Source organism: Lampetra fluviatilis, chromosome 10, assembly GCF_964198595.1.
Source record: "Lampetra fluviatilis chromosome 10, kcLamFluv1.1, whole genome shotgun sequence".
NCBI classification, from domain to species: domain Eukaryota; kingdom Metazoa; phylum Chordata; class Hyperoartia; order Petromyzontiformes; family Petromyzontidae; genus Lampetra; species Lampetra fluviatilis.
The window spans coordinates 3,957,353-3,980,731 of NC_136284.1; the positions used below are offsets into that span (position 1 = coordinate 3,957,353).

Sequence of the window (23,379 nt, forward strand, 5' to 3'; positions counted from 1 at the left end):
GTGATAATGAATCATATTTGAGTAGATTTCTCTTAAGACGTTTTCACAGAGCAGTAAGAAATTGTAATTTATATCAAGTGTCTTAATATGACTGCATCTCAGGGCGCATGTTATTCGATGCCGGGTGAGAAATAATGGATTTTTTTTGCTTGCTAAGGTTCAAGTGGAAAAGTTATTGAGAGATGGAGCAGCATGGCAAGGAGCTATAATTTCACAGGTGACCTAAGACACGTGGATGGATTAAAACAAAAACTGTCTTTGACCTGTTGGGTCACATCTCGCAAAACGATCCTTGTCGATTGGCTGCTTGGCATGTATACATATATAAAACTGAAGTACAAATACAAAATGTAGGTTTTTATATCTCCATTTATACATATCCAATTTAAATTACATACATTTAATATAACACACCGACACACACACACAGAAGTAAATTCTGATGATGGGCGTAATTCTTAAACAACGTACGTGTGAGGACAGTTCATAGGACTTGATTTACGAAAAACAAAAATAAATATAAAACTCTGAACATCGTACAAATTCATCTTCATGTGAAATATTACGAGCGGCCTGGCTGTGCGAGTAATAGTTTCATGACTATGCGCCTTTATAATGCTCACGAGTGACAGATCTCTATGCATGGAGGTATCGTATAGTGCCATCAAAAACGTTCTACCCTGGTTAATAACAACATGTTCACATCTGTAAACTCTGCTACAGCAAATGGGACACAAAAAGAGCTTGACATCGGTTGCATGCAGTGGCGAGACAAACGAAAACAAAAAATAAACCCGCGAACCAAACAAACGACAACGAAAACATCACGACTTGAAAGGAAACGCGTTAAGTTTGTTTATCCAACACATGTGTATTCCATTACATTTTTTCATCTTCGGTTGCTGGAGGTTCGTCGTTCCTACGTCAATACGTTCCATCCGCATCATCTGCTGCGGGGAAAGAGGGCACCCAAATAAACTTCCGTCACAACGACCGCAGGCACGCCATGCCACGCGCCATGCCACGCGCCGAACGCCGCTCCTTTTTTAAGAGATGCAGAAAGTGTATTTTTCTCCTCCTTCTTAAACACATCCAAGGCTTAAGGGGCCAGATGACGGGTCACCCAACACGGGCGATGAAATTGAGGCTTACGCTGGCTTTTCTTTTGTTTGTTACAAATGACAAGACAAATGTAAGAGCGGTGAGGGTTTCGAGTATTTGGCCATTGTTGCTGCCAACACAATGGCAACACCTCGGCTCGACATTTCGCTCGAGACAAAGCAATGGGCCATTGCGTTAAAGCTGCTCCCCTCCCGGGGTTCAACTGCCGAGTGGGCTTTTACAATTCTGGGCGTCGGGAAGAAATTTATGGCGACAAATCACACGTCGCTGAATTCACATTCACCTGCGGTCACTCACTCACTCTCAACTGCACGCGGTATTCAACTCATAGCAGGCACACATTTGTTTCAATTGTGTATATTTAAATGTATAATTCCACCGTATGTGCGTTTGAATAATGCGTCGAATTCAAAGACGAATGTCGTCAAGAATGTGCGTACGTGATATTGAAACTTTTAATGGATGCACAAAAATGTTTGTTGCTGTTAAATTAAAGTACCCTTTATTAAATTAATCCATGAGAAAAAAACCAAGCACGCAATTCACGTTTGGCTTTTGTCACAGTAATTTAATTTGCTTCAAGAATGTAACCAAATCCTCTTGAAAGTGATTTGGCAGCCCATTAAGATACAGTATCTCTCTTTGGCGGAGCCTTGCTCTGTTTCCATCTGGCCAGGTCAATTTAAAGGAATAAACATCGAATTGCAGCATACGTCTCTGTCCTTTCCTTCAGTCCAATCTCCCCGCGCGCGTCACCGAAACGTTACAAATGCTGCGTATTTTAGATGGGCTATTAACACCTGTACGATCAGATAGGATCGTCCGAGGCGAGAAAGGCCGGCTCACTGCCTCGCCCTGTTGCGTCTGAGTGATGTCTGGCGCCGCCAAAAACGACCTCTCTTATTGCGCATTTTTCTCGTGAAGGACTCGGCCCCTTGCGAGTTCACCAATTCAATTCTCACGCAAACGCGGTGTGGATCGCAGAGATAGTAGTAGCATCGTACTTGCGTGTGCCGCATACTCACTTTGCATTTGTTCTTGTAAAATGTCTTCAATATCTGCGAATGAAAACATATTGGAAAGTTGTAGTGCTTGCATTCATAATAAGCTCACAATATTATAATTTTTTGAGAATAATTTCCAGCCACTCTGTCAGTGCACTCCACACACTCTATCGGTCACCAAGATTCTCTTGTTGAAATTGAAACCGGTCAATGTGGATTGGTGAAGGGAGGGCGGGGGAGCCAGGGCTGGCTCAAATATCACTCGCCACTGATGTCAGTCGTGTCTGGAGATCGATTGGAGTCGCCGGGTTCGTGGCGCGGTACACAAGCCACGGCGCCACTGCTCCACCCAACGGCGCAATAAATGTTCGTCGTTGTTTAAATGAGCGGACAGTAATTCCTTGTGAGCCAAGCGGAGGGACTGTATGAGATTACAAAAGCCCTCGTTCTTATCTTGGAGAAAGGAGGCTTATATCAGGATTTGGGTACATAATCAGAACTTTGTCGAATCAATTACCAGAATGTTTAATCAATACCTTGTCAAATAACTTTTAGTGAGATACAAAGCAGCGCCTATCTTTTTCAAATGGCATATTGGTAATACAACCTTTATTGATGCATAATGAAGCTTACTGGTTTGAACGACCTACAGTACTCACGCCCGCTATGTAAAATCTATACTCCATTATCACAACAGAGATTGTTTACACTATGCAACGTTAAAATACGTTTCCACTTCATTTAAACTCATCAGCAACTGTCAACGGGTTACTATTGTACAGCAGCCACGGACAATACAACAAAGAAAAATGTCCCCAATAAGCCCATCACATATTCCCATGCCGATGTCTTTGCGGGAAGTCTTAAGTCTCAAAGAGGCTTCCCTGAACACTTGATTGATATTCTTATAAACGCATTCGCAGCTTCAGCTAGATTTATTTCCCGTCATTTGCCATGCGAGCATCATATTTAATACATCCATAACAATTGCTGTCTCAATCAGTGGCTGATATACATTCTAATGATGTCCAAGAAGGGTTAGGAAATTTAGCATAGAGTTTATCTGAAAAAATGTACATTAGAATGTGGGCCAATTAAAAAAAATACATAAAACAGACTGATTGGTTTCACTCGTATAATGCAAGGTCCGACTATATTTATATATCACTTAAAGTATCATGCTAAATACTTAAAAATGCGATATCAATAACACTGGTCAACACACTTTTTCTGGCATAAGATATTCCAACAGTATTAAGGTAGTTTTGGGGTGCTGATTCCAAATCTGGCATCAGTTTTTGTCTATCACATCAGGTTTTTGAGATATCAAATATTGCATTTTCAATGAAAACTGCAGAAGAAAAATATTAAATAAATGTGGATATCTACATAAAATGATATTATAAACACACTATCCTAAAAATACAGCACCATATTTTAACACTAAAGCAGTCACTGACTCGCAACAACTTGCAATCATAAGTGACAGAGTTAATTTCGGGTAAAATCAATGAAAATGGGGTATGCCGATAGCATAAAATGAGATGTGATAGAGCAAATCTGAGATCAGATTTGGAATCAGCATCCTGAAATTAGTCTAAAACAGTTGCAAAAGTCCAGGCCAGAAAAAAAAAATTCATTTTGTTGACCAGTGTAATCAATAAACCAAATAATTCACCTCCGATGGAGTGTAACTCTGAAGCTGATAAAAAGCAGACAAAGCCACCCACGGACTACTCATTCACGGCCCTGTGGTCAGGGCACGCGTAGATCTCGTCATGGCATTGATCAAGCCAACCAGGTGGCTGATGCAGGTCACTATCAGGTCACCAGTTCAAATCCCACTCAGGGATCAAACCTGGTGTGCACCCCTGCAAAACCAACGACTACCACCACGACTACTTGCGAAGTCAAACGAGCGTCAATTGTCCAATGTGCAACCTCGCTCTTGCCATGCGAATGTGCACTTTTCACCACGGACTCGACGCTGGAAAGTAGTTGAGCCACCTCACGCCCGTTTGATCCGGAAGCCACATCGACTATAGGGCATTTATTTGGATAGAAGGACCACCTGAAGAAAATATTATTGATGGCCCGGGGGGGAAACTGCCCTCCCAAACCTCTGCACAGCCCTGGAGATGAGGGAGGGAGCGTGCGTGCGTGCGTGTTTGGCTACCAGATGCCCGCCTGCCCATGAGGCCCACGAATTCCTTGGGGTGAGGCTTCCTCCTCCGCGCTCGCACCCCCATCTCGTTCAGACTCTGCCGCAGCGCTTGCTCCACCTGTGCAGGCGAGGGTACAGGTGTGGGGGAAAAAAGAGAAAGACAAAGATCCCCCGTGTAGCCTTAACAGACTGTTGGGGCAAGTGCTGTTAGCGAGTACCTATGAAAACCGGTTCGGGACGCGAGGGGGTGGGTGGCCAGTCCCAGGCCCGAGCGCCGTTGACTCCCCAGTGGCGATGTTTACACACCGTAACATGTACTCATTTGAGGCTGAGTCGACCTAGGGGAGGCCTAGGACCGGTTCAAATAATATTCACTGTTGCTGGCAGTGAGCAGGGAATCGAACTCAGGTTCTTAGTGGAGCACGCTAACCGCTACACCACCGCTCCCCGCAGGTGCGGGCACACACAGACTGTCACACCACGTGCTCCATGTGGCTCCAGTGCTCATTGTTTAACACAGCGTTCGTTTAGTACTGAGCCACTGACTGAATACTTGTAGCTTGCTGAAGTTTACGTTGTTAGCGAACACCTATTAAGGCACAGGGGCATGGCGTGGCCAGAATCAAGCACTGTTGTCTGTCTCTCCCCCCTGCCAGTGGTGATTGTTACAAACAGAACCAGGTACCCAATTTCGTCTGAGTCTACCTGGGACAGGTTTCCTATCTAGGATACGCAGTTACTTGCAGAGTGAGTGTTGGCGACCATGGTAGCAAGATGTTAACTACCTCGCCTGGCAGACAGGAGGTCGTGGGTTCGATCCTGACCCTGACGCCTGCTGTAAATGTACAAGTTTTCATGTTTTTCCCGTGGTCGCGTGAATTTTCCTCCGGGTCCTCTGGGTTATTTGTCCACATTTAGAAACGTGCGTTTAGAAAAATTGACTGCTATACATTGCCACGTGATAAGCCACTTCACTGAGCTATCATTTGTGGCCAGATCGCTTCTAAAAAAGAGCTCAATAGCTCAGAATAAAAAATAAAATAAAAAGTTACAAGGCATTGGAACGTGTTTCTCGACGGAATGTATCTGACGGCGATGCAATATTCAGACATTCTTCAGCATGTGTACATTCGCCTGTTAATAGAGCGACGATGCAAGTTGGTGTTCTTGTTGTTGTGCTGTGTCTATCTCTGAAAATTAAACTAAATAAACGCGTGATACTGCGTTGACGGGGGGTCCAGAAGCACAAATACTACAAACCTCAACACTGCCCTCAATAGGAAAACGTGTATAATAGGCGACGTTTTGGGCAATGGACCTTTTGCATGGAACATATCAATTCGCTTTGAGATCTCTGCGTTGTGGGATTTGTCTGCCACTGACCAAGCACATATTTTCCCGTGAGAGCAGCCATTGCCAAATGAGTTTTTTTTTGTTATCTGTCAATTCTATCCGTTTTAAGTCATTGAGGCCGCGCGACTCCCGTTTTTTTTTGCAGTGTGCATGTCGTCATGAACAGCTTCATTGAGTTAACCGCGCATTAGATTTTAACGGTAATCGATTTTGAAGCACACAAAAATAATATATCCCACCGACACGCTTGCGAGGTCACCCGATGTCAGTTGCCACGCGGCAAATTTTTTTGACGATGAATTTACGCAATTGCGCCGTTTCCTTTACGCGTCAAAAGCGCTCACGTTCAACGCGTCAACGAGCGGAGAATAAGAAACGCACGGCTTGCAGAGCTTATGTCTTGACATTCCGTGATACCGAGCAGTCAAAAGCCCTCCGTGGCGAGGGTAGACGGATCTCCGCGCGTTTCGTGCGCGATATTGAATCGCCGAGTGGCGAGCGGAGAGGCGCTTTTTCTTTTCCTCTCTCTGTCTCTCCAAGAGCCGCCGAGACCCATTGAGACGTGCGCACAGCCAATGGTCGTATTTACATCGTGCAAACCATTGAATACTTATCATGACGGTCGTTTACCCAGGAAAGCCTCTGTGAGTCTAATTACTCTTTCTGAGCTAAGGAGGGGGGGGCGGGGCGGTGATTGCTTTGTATATTCAAATTAAATAATTTGCGGCTAAAGTTTTCAAATTTAGACGTCACGGGATATTTAACATCCACCCTGAAGCGGACATCTGTATGGTTTAATACACACCGCAGTATTAATCAGGGCGGCCGCTCGACTCGAACCATGAATGTTACAACAAGCGGCGAATGAGCCACCGGTATTCCATACGAATACACACGCATGCGAGCAGCATCACACACGTGCTCGCGAATGAACGCATGCACGTTCACGCATGCACGTTCACGCATGCACGTTCACGCATGCACGTTCACGCATGCACGTTCACGCATGCACATTCACGCATGGACGTTCACGCATGCACGCACAAAGACAAAGATCCCCCCGTATAGCCTGAACAGACTGTAGGGGCAAGTGCTGTTAGCGAGCACCTATGAAGGCCGGAACGGCACACGAGAAGGTGGGTGACCAGCACCACGCCTGACCACCTTTGTCTCCCCAGTGACGATGTTTACACACCGCACCAGGTACTCATTTGAGGCTGAGTCGACCTAGGGGAGGCCCAGGACCCTTTCAGATAATCGCCACTGCTGTTGGCCGTGAGCGGGAATCGAATTCGGGTCGTCGGGTTCGTAGCGCAGTGCGTTGGCCGCTACACCACCACACGCACGCACGTACGCGCAAGCGCTCGTTACACTCCCCACCGAACGATGCGATCATCAAATCCCATCTACAACGTAAACTCCAAGAAGGAAGAAACAGCATGCGTACGCGTGGACCATGAGTAACGCTTTGTCTTCAGAATTATTCTACTAGCCTTAAGGAAGCCGACGAGTATAGTTTGCAAATCAGTTTTTTTTTTGCACCGGTGTGGATGTTGTGTCCACAACGTTATCAATAACAACACAACGTTACACAAGAGTTTAATTGATTTCAGATCATCTATTAGGAGAGTTTATCGCGACCCCCGTGCAACAGACAGACGGACAGAGCTAATGCATTTCCGCTTTGAACCTAAATTGGAAAGCGTTGACACACAGAAACGAATCAAAACACCGCACGTACATCTTAGACACCGCGGGTATAGGCGCCCGGGTTCTCTGCGCGCGCGCGCCCCGATGCGGGCATCGCCGCAGCGGCGGAGTGAGCAGCGAGCTCGAGAGCGGCAAGGGGACACGTGGAGGAGGGACGAGGGAGGGGGGGGCGACTCGGACAGATGGTTGCATGGGTGGGATGGTGGTAGGGGTGCGGTCGGGATGGGTCCCGGGGTCTTACGGAGAAGGCCGGCTGCTGCAAGTCGCGTCGTAACGGGGCGAGGGGCGCATCCTCCCAGGCGCGCTCGTGGCTCAGAGCGCACTGCGCTACGAGGGCGGCGGCGAGTGCCAGGGCGAGCAGACGATTCATGCTGCTGCTGATGATGCTGCTGCTGCTGAAGGTGAAGAAGAAGCTTGCGAACTCTGTAAGAAAACGCGCGCAACAACAGCCGGGATTATCTCTCTCGCACGTCTGTTTCGGGCTGTACCGCGTGTTGTACAGCACGATGTCCGATGTTTCGTCGCACGTGGTCCTCAATGAGCTCCCAGCAGGTGAAGTAGTTGAAGGTAAGAATTCGTGCCAGACAGCACGCGGTACAAGCCAGATACGCATCCGAGAGCTATTTCGTATAACGGAACCGCAAAACATAATCAGTGACAATGCTCTCTTCTAAAATGAGCGTCGGATGTAAATGCGCAACTTCCATTCACTTTTATGGGGTTTGGGTTCCAGCCGCGGCGCTGTCCATTTCGCGAAAGAGTTGCCAGCGTGCGCGCGTGTGTGTGTGTGTGCGTGTGTGCGCGCTCAGAACAAAGAAAACACCTCCGACGGTCCCTGTAGACAATCATTAACAAGAAGCATAGAAACATGTACACTGTCAAATGCTTACAGCAGCCAGGCTGGCTGGGGTATAGACGAATGCTGGAATCAAAAACAAAACACGCGCGCGTTCAATAGACAGACACGCAGGCTCGCACATCGATAACACGGCAGCACAGAGTACGCTCGTAACTACAGGCGCGATTAAAACGAACGAAGCACGCATGAATTGCACTCTGCGTCGATGCGATTACATTTCGTGAGTACATTGGCACGTGGGGACACGCGCGTTCATAAAACTGCACCTGTTGCGTAAAAGTCTCGAGCGTGAATACGTCTCCAAGAGGAGACAAACAACGCTTGCCGTTGTTTCTAATTAAGTGGGAATGCGCAATTCACCCGAGTCGCTGTATTTCCCGCAACAGCTGAAGACCGTGCTGCTGCTGTCTTCTGCTGCTGCTGCTGCTGCTGCTATGCCCGCTACTGCTGTGCCTGCTCGTGCCCGGACAGCCTGCTTCTACTTAGCGCACGAGCTGTTCTGCTGCACTCTCTCTCTCCGCTCCCGGATCTCTGTTCGCCCTCCCTGTACGCTCCCACGTTTTTATTGCCCGAGGCTCGAGTGAAGGGGCTCATCCTCCCGATAAATAATTTAAGCAACGCAGCGCGTGATGAACTGACGCACACACCCACCCACATGCAGACACACGCGCAAGTGACGCGCACGCCGCACTGACACGCGAGGAACCTGCGCACGTCAAGAGGGACGTCAGCACTGGCTCCACCACTCTCCCCGCTGCACTGCTCCGTACGGGAGACTTTGTAGGGCGCAGGTGCGGAACTATTGAGTGTGCAGGCGGTGCAATTGAACAGAGGGCCCGTGGACGGGGGTGCCGAAGAGCGGTGAAATTTGACACCCCCCCCCACCTACCATTTAATAAAACTTAACTATTTTTTATTTAAGCCAAGTGAGCTAGATAGCTATTTTTCAGAAGCGACCTGTCCACAAATTATATCCCAATGAAGTGGCTTATCATGTGGACATTTATAGCATCCAAATATTCTAAACGCACGTTTCTAAATGTGGAGGGTGGAAAAACGGAGAACCCTGAGAAAAATCCACGCGACCACGGGTGAGAGAGACACGCAAACTCCAAATATTAAGCGGGCATCAGGCTCGGGATCGAACCCACGAACTCCTGTATACCGGGCGAGGTCGTGCTGGGATCGATGAGTCTTTCACGATGATCTCGCGCGGAAGCCGCACGGAACTTGTGTTCGATTGCCGCTCACGGGCACGGCTCATGCGGCACGCGCGGCTCAGACGAGGGTCTGCAATCTGCGGTGTTCTTTGGACTCAATGCCTTCGTGACATCAAGAAATCCATCTTCAAGGCAAATGTTAAAAGTCCGGGGTTTTTGTTTTTCTTACACTAGAATTTCCAGGATGAATCATATTCAATGGCAGAATGATTTTGTTTGCGAGCACAATTATGAGAGCACAGCGCTATTAACCCGACCATATAAATTAGATTTCCGGCCACGGTAAACATCGATGGCGAGTGATATCCGAACCGGTGATGGTTCCCCTTTACCAACCCGCATTGAGAAGCTAATGGTCAAACCACCCTCATGACCTGCATGGCATGGAGGAGGCCTGCATGCAGAAGCGAATTGACAATACGGCAGATATTTGTTTCGAAATTCACATAAGTAATTGTTTTTTTGGTAATGTTTCAACGCACATTATTTATATTGTAATTTGCCGTTATTCAGAAATGCACCGAGATTCGGTTCAACATTTTGGGCACAATTAAAATAATGTGTTGTTATTATTATTAGGGCACCAGATGCGTCGCGAACGTCACCACGGGTACATGAACACGATATCCACTCCAAGAGCACAAACTACGGGCCGTCCATAAATGACGTCACGCACCTAGGGGGGGGGGGGGGTCAGATATTTGTGACGATGTGCGACGAGGGGGGGGGGGTGAGAAATGTGACGTCACATCAAAAAGCGCAACTTTAAATAAATATAGACAACACGTTCTACTTAATTAAACAGACTTTTTAATAAATATTTTCTCCTACAACATCAGAGTACGCACTACAATGACAATAGATTAAAGCGATTTGAAGCATGTTTTATTTTCAAAATGGAAATATGGTTTGGGGGGGGGGGCAGAGCTTTGCGACGTCATATTTGAGGGGGGGCCTGCCTTTTTATGACGCCGTGTGACGAGGGGAGGGGGGTAAAAAATCGTCCAAAATCGCGTGACGTCATTTATGGACGGCCTCCTAATGAATTTCCTCTCGACAAAGTTTCACTTCGTAGCAGTCGTGGCAACACCGGGGGGGGGGGGGGTGGGGACTCGCAGCCTTTTTTTCGTAACGCAGTTCGGGTTTCTGTCAACAGAGGGAGCCTTGAAGGCACCACGTGGCTGGCATGAGCACGAATACTAACGGTACGGTACGGATTAGGGAAATGAAATGGAGGCAATCCCGGTGCATCTTCTTGGTTCTTTCGGTAAAGTCACGTAGAAGGGAAATAATAAAATAATACAAATAAAACATAATAAAATAATTCTCACGACGTTTCGGCTACAACGCAAGCAGCCGTCATCAGGTGAAGAATGAGGACGGATGCTTGCGTTGTAGCCGAAACGTCGTGATAATTATTTTATTATGTTACATTTTTATTATTTTATTATTTCCCTTCTACGTGACTTTACCGAAAGAACCAAGAAGATGAATCCCTGCAGTCACGAAAGCTTTAAATAAAAAAATCCCGGTGCAGTTACACCGCCTGCACACTCGGCAGCTACGTCACGGGGGCGACTGCCCAGTGCGTTGATGACGGTGACCAGGTCAGACTCGGGGGAAACCGGTGCCACGTGCTGGAGGTTGAGGCTTTTAGTCCCAAAGCCGTTCAATTACAATACGTTGCATCCCAGAACTATGGGTGGCCAAATCACCTGAATCTCGTAATCTGAGTTGAGCCCGGATAGTGGCTGGATGGGCGACCACCATGTATAATATGTGTTATCGGCAGCCGCGAGGCTACGTGGTGGGTAGCAGAGGAAATTGCAATAAAAATTTCGATTTAAAGTATTCGTGACTGCAGGGATTCATCTTCTTGGTTCTTTCGGTAAAGTCACGTAGAAGGAAAATAATAAAACATAATAAAATAATTCTCACGACGTTTCGGCCACAACGCAAGCAGCCGCCCTCAGGTGAAGAACAGGTCTGTCGGGAAGACAGCGTCATTCAGACGCTGTCTTCCCGACAGACCTGTTCTGAATGACGCCGTCTTCCCGACAGACCTGTTCTTCACCTGAGGACGACTGCTTGCGTTGTGACCGAAACGTCGTGAGAATTATTTTATTATGTTTTATTTTTATCATTTTATTATTTCCCTTCTACGTGACTTTACCGAAAGAACCAAGAAGAATTGCAATATTATTCATTGTTGTACTGTGCTTCTACGCTCCCACGTTTATATCCACTGCCTTCAATCCGCACTGACTGGAGTGGTGAAGTATGGTCAAAATAATTGTCACGGCCCGCACGGCGTGGGGAGGCCCTCATCCAGCAGTGGATTGACGCAATGTCTCTACTAACACGCAGTTGTACATTGGCAGACTCAAGCGGCATCCAGTTAACTACCGCTCACTAATAATGATGACAGCCTAAGAATGTTGGAATTATCGACTATGATATAATCAAGAGTTAAGTGCTTCAATGCATTTCAATTGAAAGCTTCAAAACGTTTAAACGCGCACTTGCTTAATGCTACAGAGTATTTCCAAAAACCTATCGTATCCAAAACAAACGCAGGTCCGTAAATAAGTACGCTTTATAGAACATCTGAACGAATCAATTGGTTGACCAAGCGTGGTATTGTGCATCCCGTCGCGCCAACGACACGCGTTATAATCCATCATCACCATCATCATCGCAATACAACCCGTACATCGAGTTTGTCCTGTGTGTGGAGTTGTTGCATGACTCCACTGTCGGCTGTCGCGAACGGAACCCGCACGGATTTCTGCAGCGCGCGTCAATGATGTTGCACATTGGAAGGGGCCATCAACCGGCACTTGGAGGCCATCAACCGCTGTCGTGTCCTGTTGTGATGGGGTCCGAGGCTTTGTGCACTTTAAGGCCACGTGAAGTGTCGAACGCCCCGCTGGCAGGAGGTCAAAGGACATACCTAGGTGCCCATGGGTCGACTGACTGAAAGTGAACCTAGCCTGGCACAAGCGGCGCGGTGATGTCGCCGCCACTTAGTGGCGAATGGCGAGTGTTGTTGTTGTTGTTGGGGGTCCGCGAGGGGGTGGGTTGGGTTTGGGTGGGGGGGCGGAAATATTTAATGAATAACACTGTGTTGAGAAAAAAATGTGTTCCTGGGTAGTAAGTGTTATTTATAATTGCTTATGCTTCACAAGTATAGAAAATCGCTCTTATTCCCCACAAACGTTGCTTTTGTGACCAGGACAGTGATATGTTGAAATTTACCTATTTTCAATGAGTGTGTCATTCCTTCACGTAAAGTCCTGGTCACAAAAGCAAAGTTTGTGGGGAATAATAACCATTTTCTATACTTTATAGGCACAAGCAATAAAAAAAGTAACACTTCGTACCCAGGAACAAAAATTGTGTTCAGTAATGTTATTCCCCACCCCCGTTCCCACCACGAGACCGAGCGCGTGACACTCGAAGCAGAACCGCAGGGCAACTGGTGGCGCTGTTGTTAGGGGCCGTCCATAAATGACGTCACGCGATTTTGGACGATTTTTGACCCCCCCCCCCCCCCATTGTCACACGGCGTCACAAAAAGTCAGACCCCCCCCTCAAATATGAAGTCACAAAGCTCTGCCCCCCCCCCCCAAAATAAAATAAAACATGCTTCAAATCGCTTTAAACTATTGTCATTGTAGTGCGTATTTAATGTGCCGCTGCACTCTGATGTTGTAGGAGAAAACATTTATTAAAAAGTCTATTTAATTAAGTAGAACGTGTTGCCTATATGTATTTAAAGTTGCGCATTTTGATGTGACGTCACATTTCTCACCCCCCCCCCCTCGTCACACATCGTCACAAATCTCTGACCCCCCCCCTAGGTGCGTGACGTCATTTATGGACGTCCCCTTAGTGGAAGTTTCCCGACCCCACTATTATTAGTATAACACGCGGACCCCACTATTATTAGTATCATAACACGCCGGCCCCGCAGCAGCGGGACACGTGCTCACAACACGGAAGTGAAACCACCTCGTCAACTTCCACTTCTCCCCCCCCACCCCCTTTGGTCACGGGGCTTCTTCAGCTGACACTCAGCCCGGCACTCAACTCCGCGTGTGCGCGTGTGGGTCTGCCTCTGCCTCGTCTCCGTGTGCTGCGCGTGTACACGTTGATCGTCGCGGACTTCAAGACACAGCGGAGTTGACATCGCTCGCTCGCTCGCTCCCTCCGCTGCGCATCGCCTGTAGCTCCGTGGCTCTCCCAGTGAATCCACCGTCGGCAGCTCCTGCCCGGACGTGCGACGTCTCGGCGCAAGGCGACCATTGCCTCCTCGTTGCTCCAACTTATTCTCGAGATTGTCCTCCAGTCACCATGACCGTTGCGCCCGCCGTGACCGCCGCGCTGCTGCTGCTGCAGCTGCTATCCCACGCGTCGTCCACCAACGCAGAAGACCGTCAGATCGACGACGACGACCATCACCACCCAGTGCGCTACTCCCGCATCAGCGCCTTCGCGAGAAGCCACCACCACCATCACCACCACCACGCAGTGGGCGCTGGAGCGAGCTCCCCAAAGCCGCGTGACTCACAGTTCGAGCCCGGAGCGAGCGCGCAGCCCTTCGCGTTGAAGACCCTCAACGACTCGTTCGTGTTCCCCGACGGCCTGCCCGACAACTCGTGCGTGCTGGTGCACGCGTTCACCAACGGGTCGGGCTTCCTCGAGTGCCTGTGGGGGAACGCGGAGTCGGCGAGGACCCTGGTAGAGGCGCTGCCCCGCAACGCCGAGCTGATCGTGCTGTCACTGGACGAGAGCGCAGCGGCTGACGTGGCCTGGCTCCGGGAGCGAGTCGACGCTGCCGTAGCGCACAGCGGGTGCGGGTGACCTCCACTGACCCCCCCCTCCTATGACCCCCCCCTCCCACTGACCCCCCCCACTGACCGCCCCCCACCAACTCCTTCATGCTTTGGGGCTGGGGGGGGGGTGTGAGCAGACATTGCGTTTTGTTGGGTAGCCTGTGGCCCCTATGGCAGAGGTCGCAAACGGGTTTTGATTCCTTACCCGTACCCGGCCGCATCAGGGTCGCAAATGGGTACCCGTACGGGTAGGGAACGGGTACCCGTACCCTACCCGAAATGAGTGACAAACGGTGACTCACCAGTGACTTACGGCCTACCCGTACCCGTACCCGGCCGCACCAGGGTCGCAAACGGCTACCGGGTACGGGTAGCCGGGTATCGGGTAGGGTACGGGTATCGGGTACCCGGTTGCGACCTCTGCCCTATGGGGAGGGTAGGGTCGTCAAGCCTACCGCCGCACGACAAGATCGTCACGTTTATAAAGACGAGTTTTATTTTTTAGTCGTGACATGCAGCTCCTCGCCGGCCGATTAAGACTTGTCGGGTGGTGGAGGGTTTTTTATATGACGATCGTTTAACCACCGCGTGGCCTGCCCAGAAACAAATATGGTTCATTGTGTCGTCAACTAAACCCTCCGTTTTGAGTCGATGTGTATATCCTGAATATATCTGTAGATATGTATCGGCCCCACGGCAGTGCATCATTTGAGCAGCATTGATTCCGTTAAAGGAAACTCTGGACCCGGTTTCAACACACGATGTTTTATCGGCAGGCAGACTTGCTTGAATTCACATGTGCCTCCAATTGCGCACAAACTCAAATACACGTGGTCGCGTGTTTATTATTAAGCGGTGGATCATAAAAGCCTCATGGGGGAACGCCTTGTTAATAATTTGGCTGCAATTGGGACAAATCACACCCGTAGTTAAACAACATTCTGGGGGACACGCAGGTTGCCCCATTCCCCAGTGGACATACTACGTACAATGCTGGGATGGTAGTGTAGCGAGGAATGAGATTGGGCCCCATATGCCCACTTCCTCCCCTTCTCTCTGCAGCCCGGCACCTGGGCCCGTCTGGCCTGTGGGACCTGGTACAGTTGCTCCACCAGCACACCTACGCTAGGCACCGTGTTGACAGATTACCTCTCTGCCTTGAGAGTTATCGCTGCTGCTCCAGCCTCGGCCACCCCCAACATTCTCAATGCCGTGGCTGCCTCTTGAACTTGGAGGTGCTCGTGTAAGGAATGGGAGGAATGCTTGAATTTATTCGGATAAAGCTTTGGCAAAATAACAACAAAAAGCCCCACAATGCTTTTCAAGGTCATTTTACGAGTTGCTATGGCCCCTTGAGAATTGAGTGGGATTACTGTGATATACACTGCAGTGTCTGCTTCATTGCTGCCACCTGACAACTGCATGTTATGAAAGTCATGGAGAAAACAACTTTAAGCCATGCAACTAATGAACGGCACGATGTTTGCTGTTGTAATTGGCCGCTAGAGTCCTGGAAACTCGCTGGTGTAATTGGCAGATGCTTCTCCGTCGACTTTTTATGGATTGTAAATTGGCCAAGAGTCTTACCGATAAACATTTGCAAGCCCTAAACACAAATTGGATGGAAGGGCCATATTTCCCCAGTTTTAATGAATGAATACATCCTGCAGATTTTGCACTTTTACAAACTAATTCCTTGAAGCTTGTTTGACAACTCTCCGAGGGATGCATGTTAAACAATGCCAAATCAGGGTTTCCCGAGGCTATTATGAGATTGGAGAAGGAATATTAGCGTAAAAAGGAACTATGGCTAAAAAGGGACATCGCAGATATTATGAAAGGGATATGATCATACTGCCGTGGCATGTATGATGGATGAAGAACGATTTCCCAACATTCTACTGCATGACGAGGCCTAGAGGAAAAAAAATGTCTCAATAGCATCAAAAAAGATTGTGTGGAACTGTGAATCGCGTTTACAACAGTGGAGAGGCGATAGACAGGGACTCGGTGTGAAGTTGACCGTGAGTGGCCTGCCCGCGCCTGCCATTAAATCAAGTAAAGTTAGCATGAGATGATCACAAACTTAACACCTCCCCCTGTTGTCGGTGACATTGCTGGGCCCTGGCAGGAGGTGGGACCTGCAGAAACGCATCCACTACGTCCCCGTGCAGGTGTCCAGCCTGGGGAACTGGATTCCCTCTCTGCTCTACGAGTGGCAGTGCGACGGCCACAACTGCGGCCTCGCGCAGGTCGTCTTCCACTGCACAGGTGCCCCCGCGTCCGACCTCGGCGCCGTGCCCGTCACCGCGTCCGACCTCGGCGCCGTGCCCGTCACCGCGCCGAATCGGCGGCGCGGCTATTGAACGTGCGGGCGGTTCCAACCGTGTCGGGCCCCCGGAGCTGAAGAAACCCGAGCGCAGGTTTACGATGAGGGGAGAGGAATTGGACGGTGGGTGGGGGGCAGTTAATGTTTTGCAGCAGGACGTTTGCCAACCAGGCCACGCCACTGCCTCTAGCCAGGGTGTCATCGTGACATATCAACAAGATGGCCACGCATGTGCGATGGCTTTTTGTAACGGTGTTAAAAATGGTCAAAATGATAATAATAATCCGGCTGAAAGTGAGAAGATTACATTTTCTTTCCCACTATTGGTGAGTAAAATATCACGCTTCTGCTGGCGTTCATGTGACCCCGAGTTCGAGTCGAGACAAAGCTGAGAGCACTTTTATTGGGGGTGGCCGGCTGGCTCACGGGTGCCGTGCTGGCACCACTGGGATTCTGAGTTTGAGATTGGGCAGCCACCTGTGATGGAAAGCACCTCCGATTAACATGTACGGTGTGAAAGAAGTTCAACATCCATGCACATGTACGTACAAACCGGGTTTTGTCAAGTACAGTGAGTTGATGGTCTCATTGCAGTCACTCATAAGTGTACACAAAAAAAACGTCAAATGGTTTTAAATATTAAACCTACTTGATTTGTTTTTAGAATTTCAACCTAATTAATCTCCATGTCATGTCACCATGTGTTATGACATGCAGTTGATAACAAAATTACGATGTACATGTACAGCACTTTTGTCAGTCCACTGCTGGATGATGGCCTCCCCTTGCCGTGTGGCTCATCGGGGCAAATTCACCAAACTGTCACCAGGCTGGATGGTGAAAGCAGAGCGGTGCATGGACATTGGGACATAGTAGAGTACAACATTGGATTAGGCTGCACTGCCCTCTGCTGAGAACATAGCTCCTCCACAGCAGCCTACAGCAACTTGGAATGCATGGTGGTCTCCCATCCAAGCTCTATCCAGACACAACCCAGTCAGTCTCCCAGAGTTGACATATGTGCGTACATATGTTTAACTTCTTTCGCACCATACGTAGTCAACCGTGCTATTCGGAGGTGCGAGCGGGATTGTACAACAAACTTAACACTAGATCGGACTCATTTCAGGTGCTTTGGTCGTCGGAAATGATAGCGTAATTGGCGGGGAGGGGAATTTCAAATTAAATGAATGGCTTTGTTGAGCTGAATTTGTGATGGATGTGCTGCGTGCCGTGTGTTCCGTGCGCCAGGGTGGAAGCTGCCGCTGGTGGTGAAGCGTTTGGACGCGCGCTACGACTGGCTCACCGGCTCGTGGACGGACCAGCCCCTGAGACTTGTGGACGGCGGGGACGGGTGCGGCCGCCGTCGTCGGAGCGGGCGGGGGGACGACGACGGGCTGGCGGGCGCCGTGGCGTGGGTGTCCGCGGCCGGCAAGTGCTCCTACTTCACGAAGGTTCGCGGGAGACGTTTTTACGACGCGTCCATTCGTCGACCGCGGAGCGATTCTTACGCTCGAGATACGCGCGCACTCTCATCATCGCCGCCGGCGTCGGCGCTCGGCGGAGGCCTCCCCGAGCCGATGAAATGATCCACTCCAGCACCTGCACGCGAGCCAAATTCATTGCTCAGTCTCTGCGTCGGACGTAACCCCAGGATGGGGTTGCGCGTATGAATTGTTTATTATTATATAAATATATATTAAAACATTTGTGGACATTTATGTAAATGCAAATAATAGTGAATTATTTTTTTTCCCGTTGAGGTTAACTGAGCGAGCGAGACAGAACGTAGGTGACAGTACACACAATACGCAGATAGTTCAGTACAAATGAGACAAAAATAATAGTCTTAAATAAAGTCCCAGACCAAACCGTGACGATTCATATATGCACATTTGGGTGGGGGGGGGGGGGGTGGCGGGTTAGAGGTGAATAGTTTATTTTGTTGGGTTTTGAGAGCAGCTGATGCCCAGCAGGAACCAGTTGCAGGGGGTCCTTCTGAGTTGTAGCATGGAAGTGCAGGTGGTGGCGTAGAAGTGTCAATCAGCGGTCTCAGCCCAGCTCTGCAGGCCGATTGGTGACCTGTAGCTTGCGGGCATGGCTTCCGAATGGACAGTCTCCAGTCTGAGAAGGCCACACTGCTTGCCTTGACTTCCGTGTTTTGACTTGCCTACGCGAGGCCGATTAATCGAATTACAGATAATGTTTAACACGTAGGCTTTCGCGACCAATATTATTAATAATAAAGGTTTTTTTGGGTTAGATTTTAAATGATGTTGATTCACTCTTCAACACACCGGTGGGCTAAAGTAGTGAACTTTTTGTCTTTTGTAAACGTGACACATTTTTTACTGATTGGCCGTGTCGGGTGGTGGAGGGTTACGACACATTTATAAATAACGCGATCTAACCCAAAAAAACCTTTATTGTGAATGACAGATAATGTTTGTGACACCCATTCACCAACTCGCACCGCTCAACCGGCGTGGTGAAGTATGGTCAAGCAAGGGAGGCCTTCATCCTTGCGATGGATTTGCTGAAGGGCTGGGAATTATTGATTTATGTTTTGGTGTATCACATTATAAATTGGGTTCTGATAAGTGACACAGCTGTCGGGATTGAGGCTTGCGGCTCAGGCTTCCTTGCTGAAAACAACGAACCCCTCTCCACGGGGACGTAAGTCATGGGATTAAGTGGATTAGGTCCGGCGCTCGTGTCAGAAATGAAACTCTGGTCGCCGCGCTCAAGCGCACGTGCAGTCGCACCTCGGTGCCAGATTTAAAAATAACGGGATCGTGCTCAGCCACAGCAAGACTGATCGTGTTTAAAATAATAAAAAATGCATGTAAATTTGACAAGGACAGGTTGATGGCATGTGATCAAGTGCAGACATTTTAAACTACATTTTTTTAGTTAGTGTCGTAACATCGTAAAACAATGTCGACGTTTTCGCTCGGCGTGAATGCGTATATTTTTTATCACGCCCCCGTGGCTTGTGAGTGAAGTTTCCGAATGAAAATTACAGGCTGGGCTTATGCAAGGAGCAAAAAGGTTCATTCCATCGGCAGTCCCCTTGTTGTGTCAGCCAGAGCAGTGCGTGTTGTTGTTGTCCCCTTGTTGTGGGAGGAGCGGTAGTGGTAGCGGTTAGCGCGCTGCCACACGAACCTGGCAACCCGAGTTCTATTCCTACTCACGACCAACACCAGTGACGATTATCCGAACCGGTCCTGGGCCATCCCTAGGTCGACTCGGCTTCAAATGAGTACCTGGTGCGGGCGTGGTGTTGACCACCCACCTCCTCGTGTGCTGTCGGCCTACCTAAGCGCTCGCAAACAGCACTTGCCCCAAAAGTCTGTTAAGGCTATACGGGGTGGGGGGAATCTTTATCTTTGTGCACACTTGTAGAGCCGGGTGTGTGAGGGCTCGTGCTGCTCGTTTGCGCGAACGCAACAAAGACGGTCACTGCATCGCGCGCGTCCAGATGCACTTCTACGGCCGTCTGGAACACTCTTCCCTTCCGATATTAGGAAGCCACTGGAGCTATCCACTTTTAAATGTAGATTGAAAACGCATTTCTTTAGAACAACTTTTTGTCCTCAGTTTGTTGTCCTTCCCCCGCACCTCCGATTAGCACGGTTGGCTACGTACGGTGCGAAAGAAGTTGAACGTACACACACACACACGTACAATACGAATTGATAAAAAGCTACCATGATGCCTCTACTTGATTACTGTGACATCGTTTATAAATCAGCAACCAGTGCTGTTCTGAAGAAGCTTGGCTCAATATATCATTCGGCCTTAAGATTTGCATTGAACTGCCCATATAGGATCCACCACTGCGATCTCTACAATGGGTCAAACTTAACATCTCTTAATGATAGACGTCTTATGCATCAGATATTATTTATTGACGATGTACTAACAAAGAAATCCGCAGATTACCTCATGGATCTCCTTATTGTTTCGGAAAACAAATGTGAGCTAAGATTTCGATTTAAAGCTTTCGTGACTGCAGGGATTCATCTTCTTGGTTCTTTCGGTAAAGTCACGTAGAAGGGAAGTAATAAAATAATAAAAATAAAACATAATAAAATAATTCTCACGACGTTTTGGCCACAACGCAAGCAGCCGTCCTCAGGTGAAAACCAGGTCTGTCGAGGCGACAGCGTCTGAATGACGCTGAGGACGGCTGCTTGCGTTGTGGCCGAAACGTCGTGAGAATTATTTTATTATGTTTTATTTTTATTATTTTATTACTTCCCTTCTACGTGACTTTACCGAAAGAACCAAGAAGATGAGCTAAGATCTTCGCTCATTTACCAGCTTCGCATTCCTAAATGCCGTACAAACACTGGAGGAAGGGCTTTTGCTATCGATGCCCCCAGGGTCTGGAATGCTATCGCAAATAAACTCCAACTTGGATCGATACCAACGAGACGATCACTCAAAAATGCTCTAGAGGAGTCGTACAGCCATAGCTGCCACTGCTCTCCTGTGGCCTGAAATACAAAATGTAGCTTTAGATGACCGACGAATGAACTTAATATGTATTTTGATTATAGTGCGCTGCTACTGCTATTGTTAATCCGGCTGTTATGGATTGACGTATGCAGCTAGCGACGGATGCTAGGTTTAGTGATGTGTGTTGTGTGTGTCGCCTATTGTAAAACTTTTGATCACATTTGTTGGGAAAACTGTTACGTTGTTTATATAGCATTGTTTTAGTAAGGTTAGACGGGCTTGGTTTGGCCGATTTTTTTTTTATTTAGTATAGATTTATACTTACATTTTTATCTGTATTGTATTATGATTGTTATTGGGATAAAACATCGAAATGGCATTTTTTGCACTTTGTTTACGCAGCATGGACGGGTTGTGCTTTTTCTGTCGGATTTTATTGTTTACGTATGTGATGTTCAGATTTGTGTACAATTAATTTTAGGGGTTTTCTTGTATTTTTCTAGTTTGTTGCGGTTGAACCCAAATCAATAGCCGAATGGCTCACAGGGTGAATCCTAATATATTAAACTGAAAACTGAAACTGAATACGAGAGTGCGTTTTGCGCTCAGGGTAAGTAGTTTTGGGAGAAGACACCGTTGCTTCCACCGCGGCAAGCGCACAGCGATGATCGTAAGCGTTGGCTCGTGACGCCTGCGTGCGGATGTGTGCACGTCCGCAAGACCACAACGAGTTTTCGTTTTAGCCCTAAAGGAAATCGATCGTGGTTTCTTTTCCTGCACGAAACGCATTTTTGCAGCCTGAATTCGCTTCGCGTCACGGCGCTTTGTCAGTCCCGCTGCCGCTTGAAGGATTTGCAGTGCAGTGTCGGCTGCAATGTCAGTTGTTTCGACCATACTTCACCTTGCTGGTAAGTGCGGGTTGACAAGTACCTCATAGTTATACAGTAATCCCTCGACACTTCGCGGTTCAAGTTTCGCGGCCTCAGTGCATCGCGGATTTTTCGAACTGATTTAAAGGCCTCATTATACCTGTGCAGTAACACCATCATCATCCATCATTCATCATCACATTCATCGAACTGCACAGGTCTGTCATCGTCGTCATTGTCATCGTCGTCGTCGTCATTACTGGAGTCAAGTCTCAAGATACTACTGTCATTGGTGAGTGTAGAACAACCATAATACGTATCGTATGAGAGAGAGAGTGAATGTATAATATTAAGGTTTTATAATTAAATAGATTTAAGTAAAATATATATAAAGTATAAATATACATATTTAAACATTCTGGTACCCACACACACATATACGGAAATTCCTAGAGGGCCAATCCTACTTCGCGGATTTTCACCTATCACGAGGGGTTCCGGTCCCCATTAACCGCGATAAACGAGGGATCACTGTATACCAGACTGTATGAACCCATCCCATTAGTCCTAACAGTGAATAAGGCAGTAATATAGTTGTATTATATTAGCTGCAACATTTCACATACACGATATAGACATACCTACAAGCATACACATATACTAGGGAATGTGCACCTGATTTGTGCAATAATCCAAAGATAATCGGGCCTAGAGGATCTGAAATTTGATCCACAGAATATGTTTTGCTTTCAGATTGCCCTGAAAGCCAGAAGTGATGCCAATTACGCACATTTCCTGCAAAAAAAAAACTATCGTCACGTGACATTGGGTGACATAAATCAAGGTATTTGCCATGAGTACATAATGTAAATGGTTCCCGAACAAGATCTAAAATTGTCTTTAAAATTTGTATTCCTAATATATACAAACTAGTTAATATGTACCGAAGAGTAAAGCAATGCGGTCTGCACTCCATCAAAGGATGAGATATCGCAACACTACACAAACTCTCTCGCGAAGCCCTCTCGTCGTGGCTAGCAGACCTCGACATTGGCATTTAGCTCACGAACATATTGCCGCCAGGCGCAAGAATTCAATATTAATAACCGAGCAAAATGAACTTTGCCTTGTTACATTTTACCTTGCACAGTGAAGGCAGCCACAAGAACAACTGTTCCCTTTTCGTTTAGATCCGATCTTTTCGGCTTTGCACGAGACGGGTTGTTGTTGTTTGTTGAGAAGGGTAGGCAGTGTGTGTGTGATCTTTAAGCGAGGTACAATGAGGACAATTCAAATCGATTGTGGCGATGAGGTCTGCGAAGGCGCGCATCCCACCCTGGTCCGCTTGCGCTCCACGTAGCCGCTCACTACAGCCTGAAATGCTACCAGTATTTTATCATGTTTTATTTTTAATATTTTATTATTTCCCTTCTACGTGACTTTACCG

General features: G+C 48.0%; 1 protein-coding gene and 1 long non-coding RNA gene across 2 annotated transcripts in view; one reads left to right on the top strand and one right to left on the bottom strand.

The window, feature by feature from the left end:
* Positions 1-483: 483 nt before the first annotated feature.
* Positions 484-4,400, bottom strand: LOC144934297 (uncharacterized). Its single transcript, XR_013637144.1, has 3 exons — positions 4,303-4,400; positions 2,148-2,180; positions 484-950 (listed from the first exon to the last, which is right to left on the bottom strand). It is a non-coding gene; the product is annotated as an uncharacterized LOC144934297 (long non-coding RNA).
* A 9,004-nt stretch (positions 4,401-13,404) lies between these two features.
* The window catches only part of LOC144934441 (uncharacterized), a 46,020-nt gene continuing 36,045 nt past the window's right edge, over positions 13,405-23,379 (top strand). Inside the window, exons 1-3 of the mRNA XM_078860193.1 lie at positions 13,405-14,288; positions 16,402-16,541; positions 17,851-18,053. Of these exons, the coding sequence (XP_078716319.1) occupies positions 13,789-14,288; positions 16,402-16,541; positions 17,851-18,053 (843 nt within the window). The 5' untranslated portion in view covers positions 13,405-13,788. The remainder of the gene's footprint in view (positions 14,289-16,401; positions 16,542-17,850; positions 18,054-23,379) is intronic.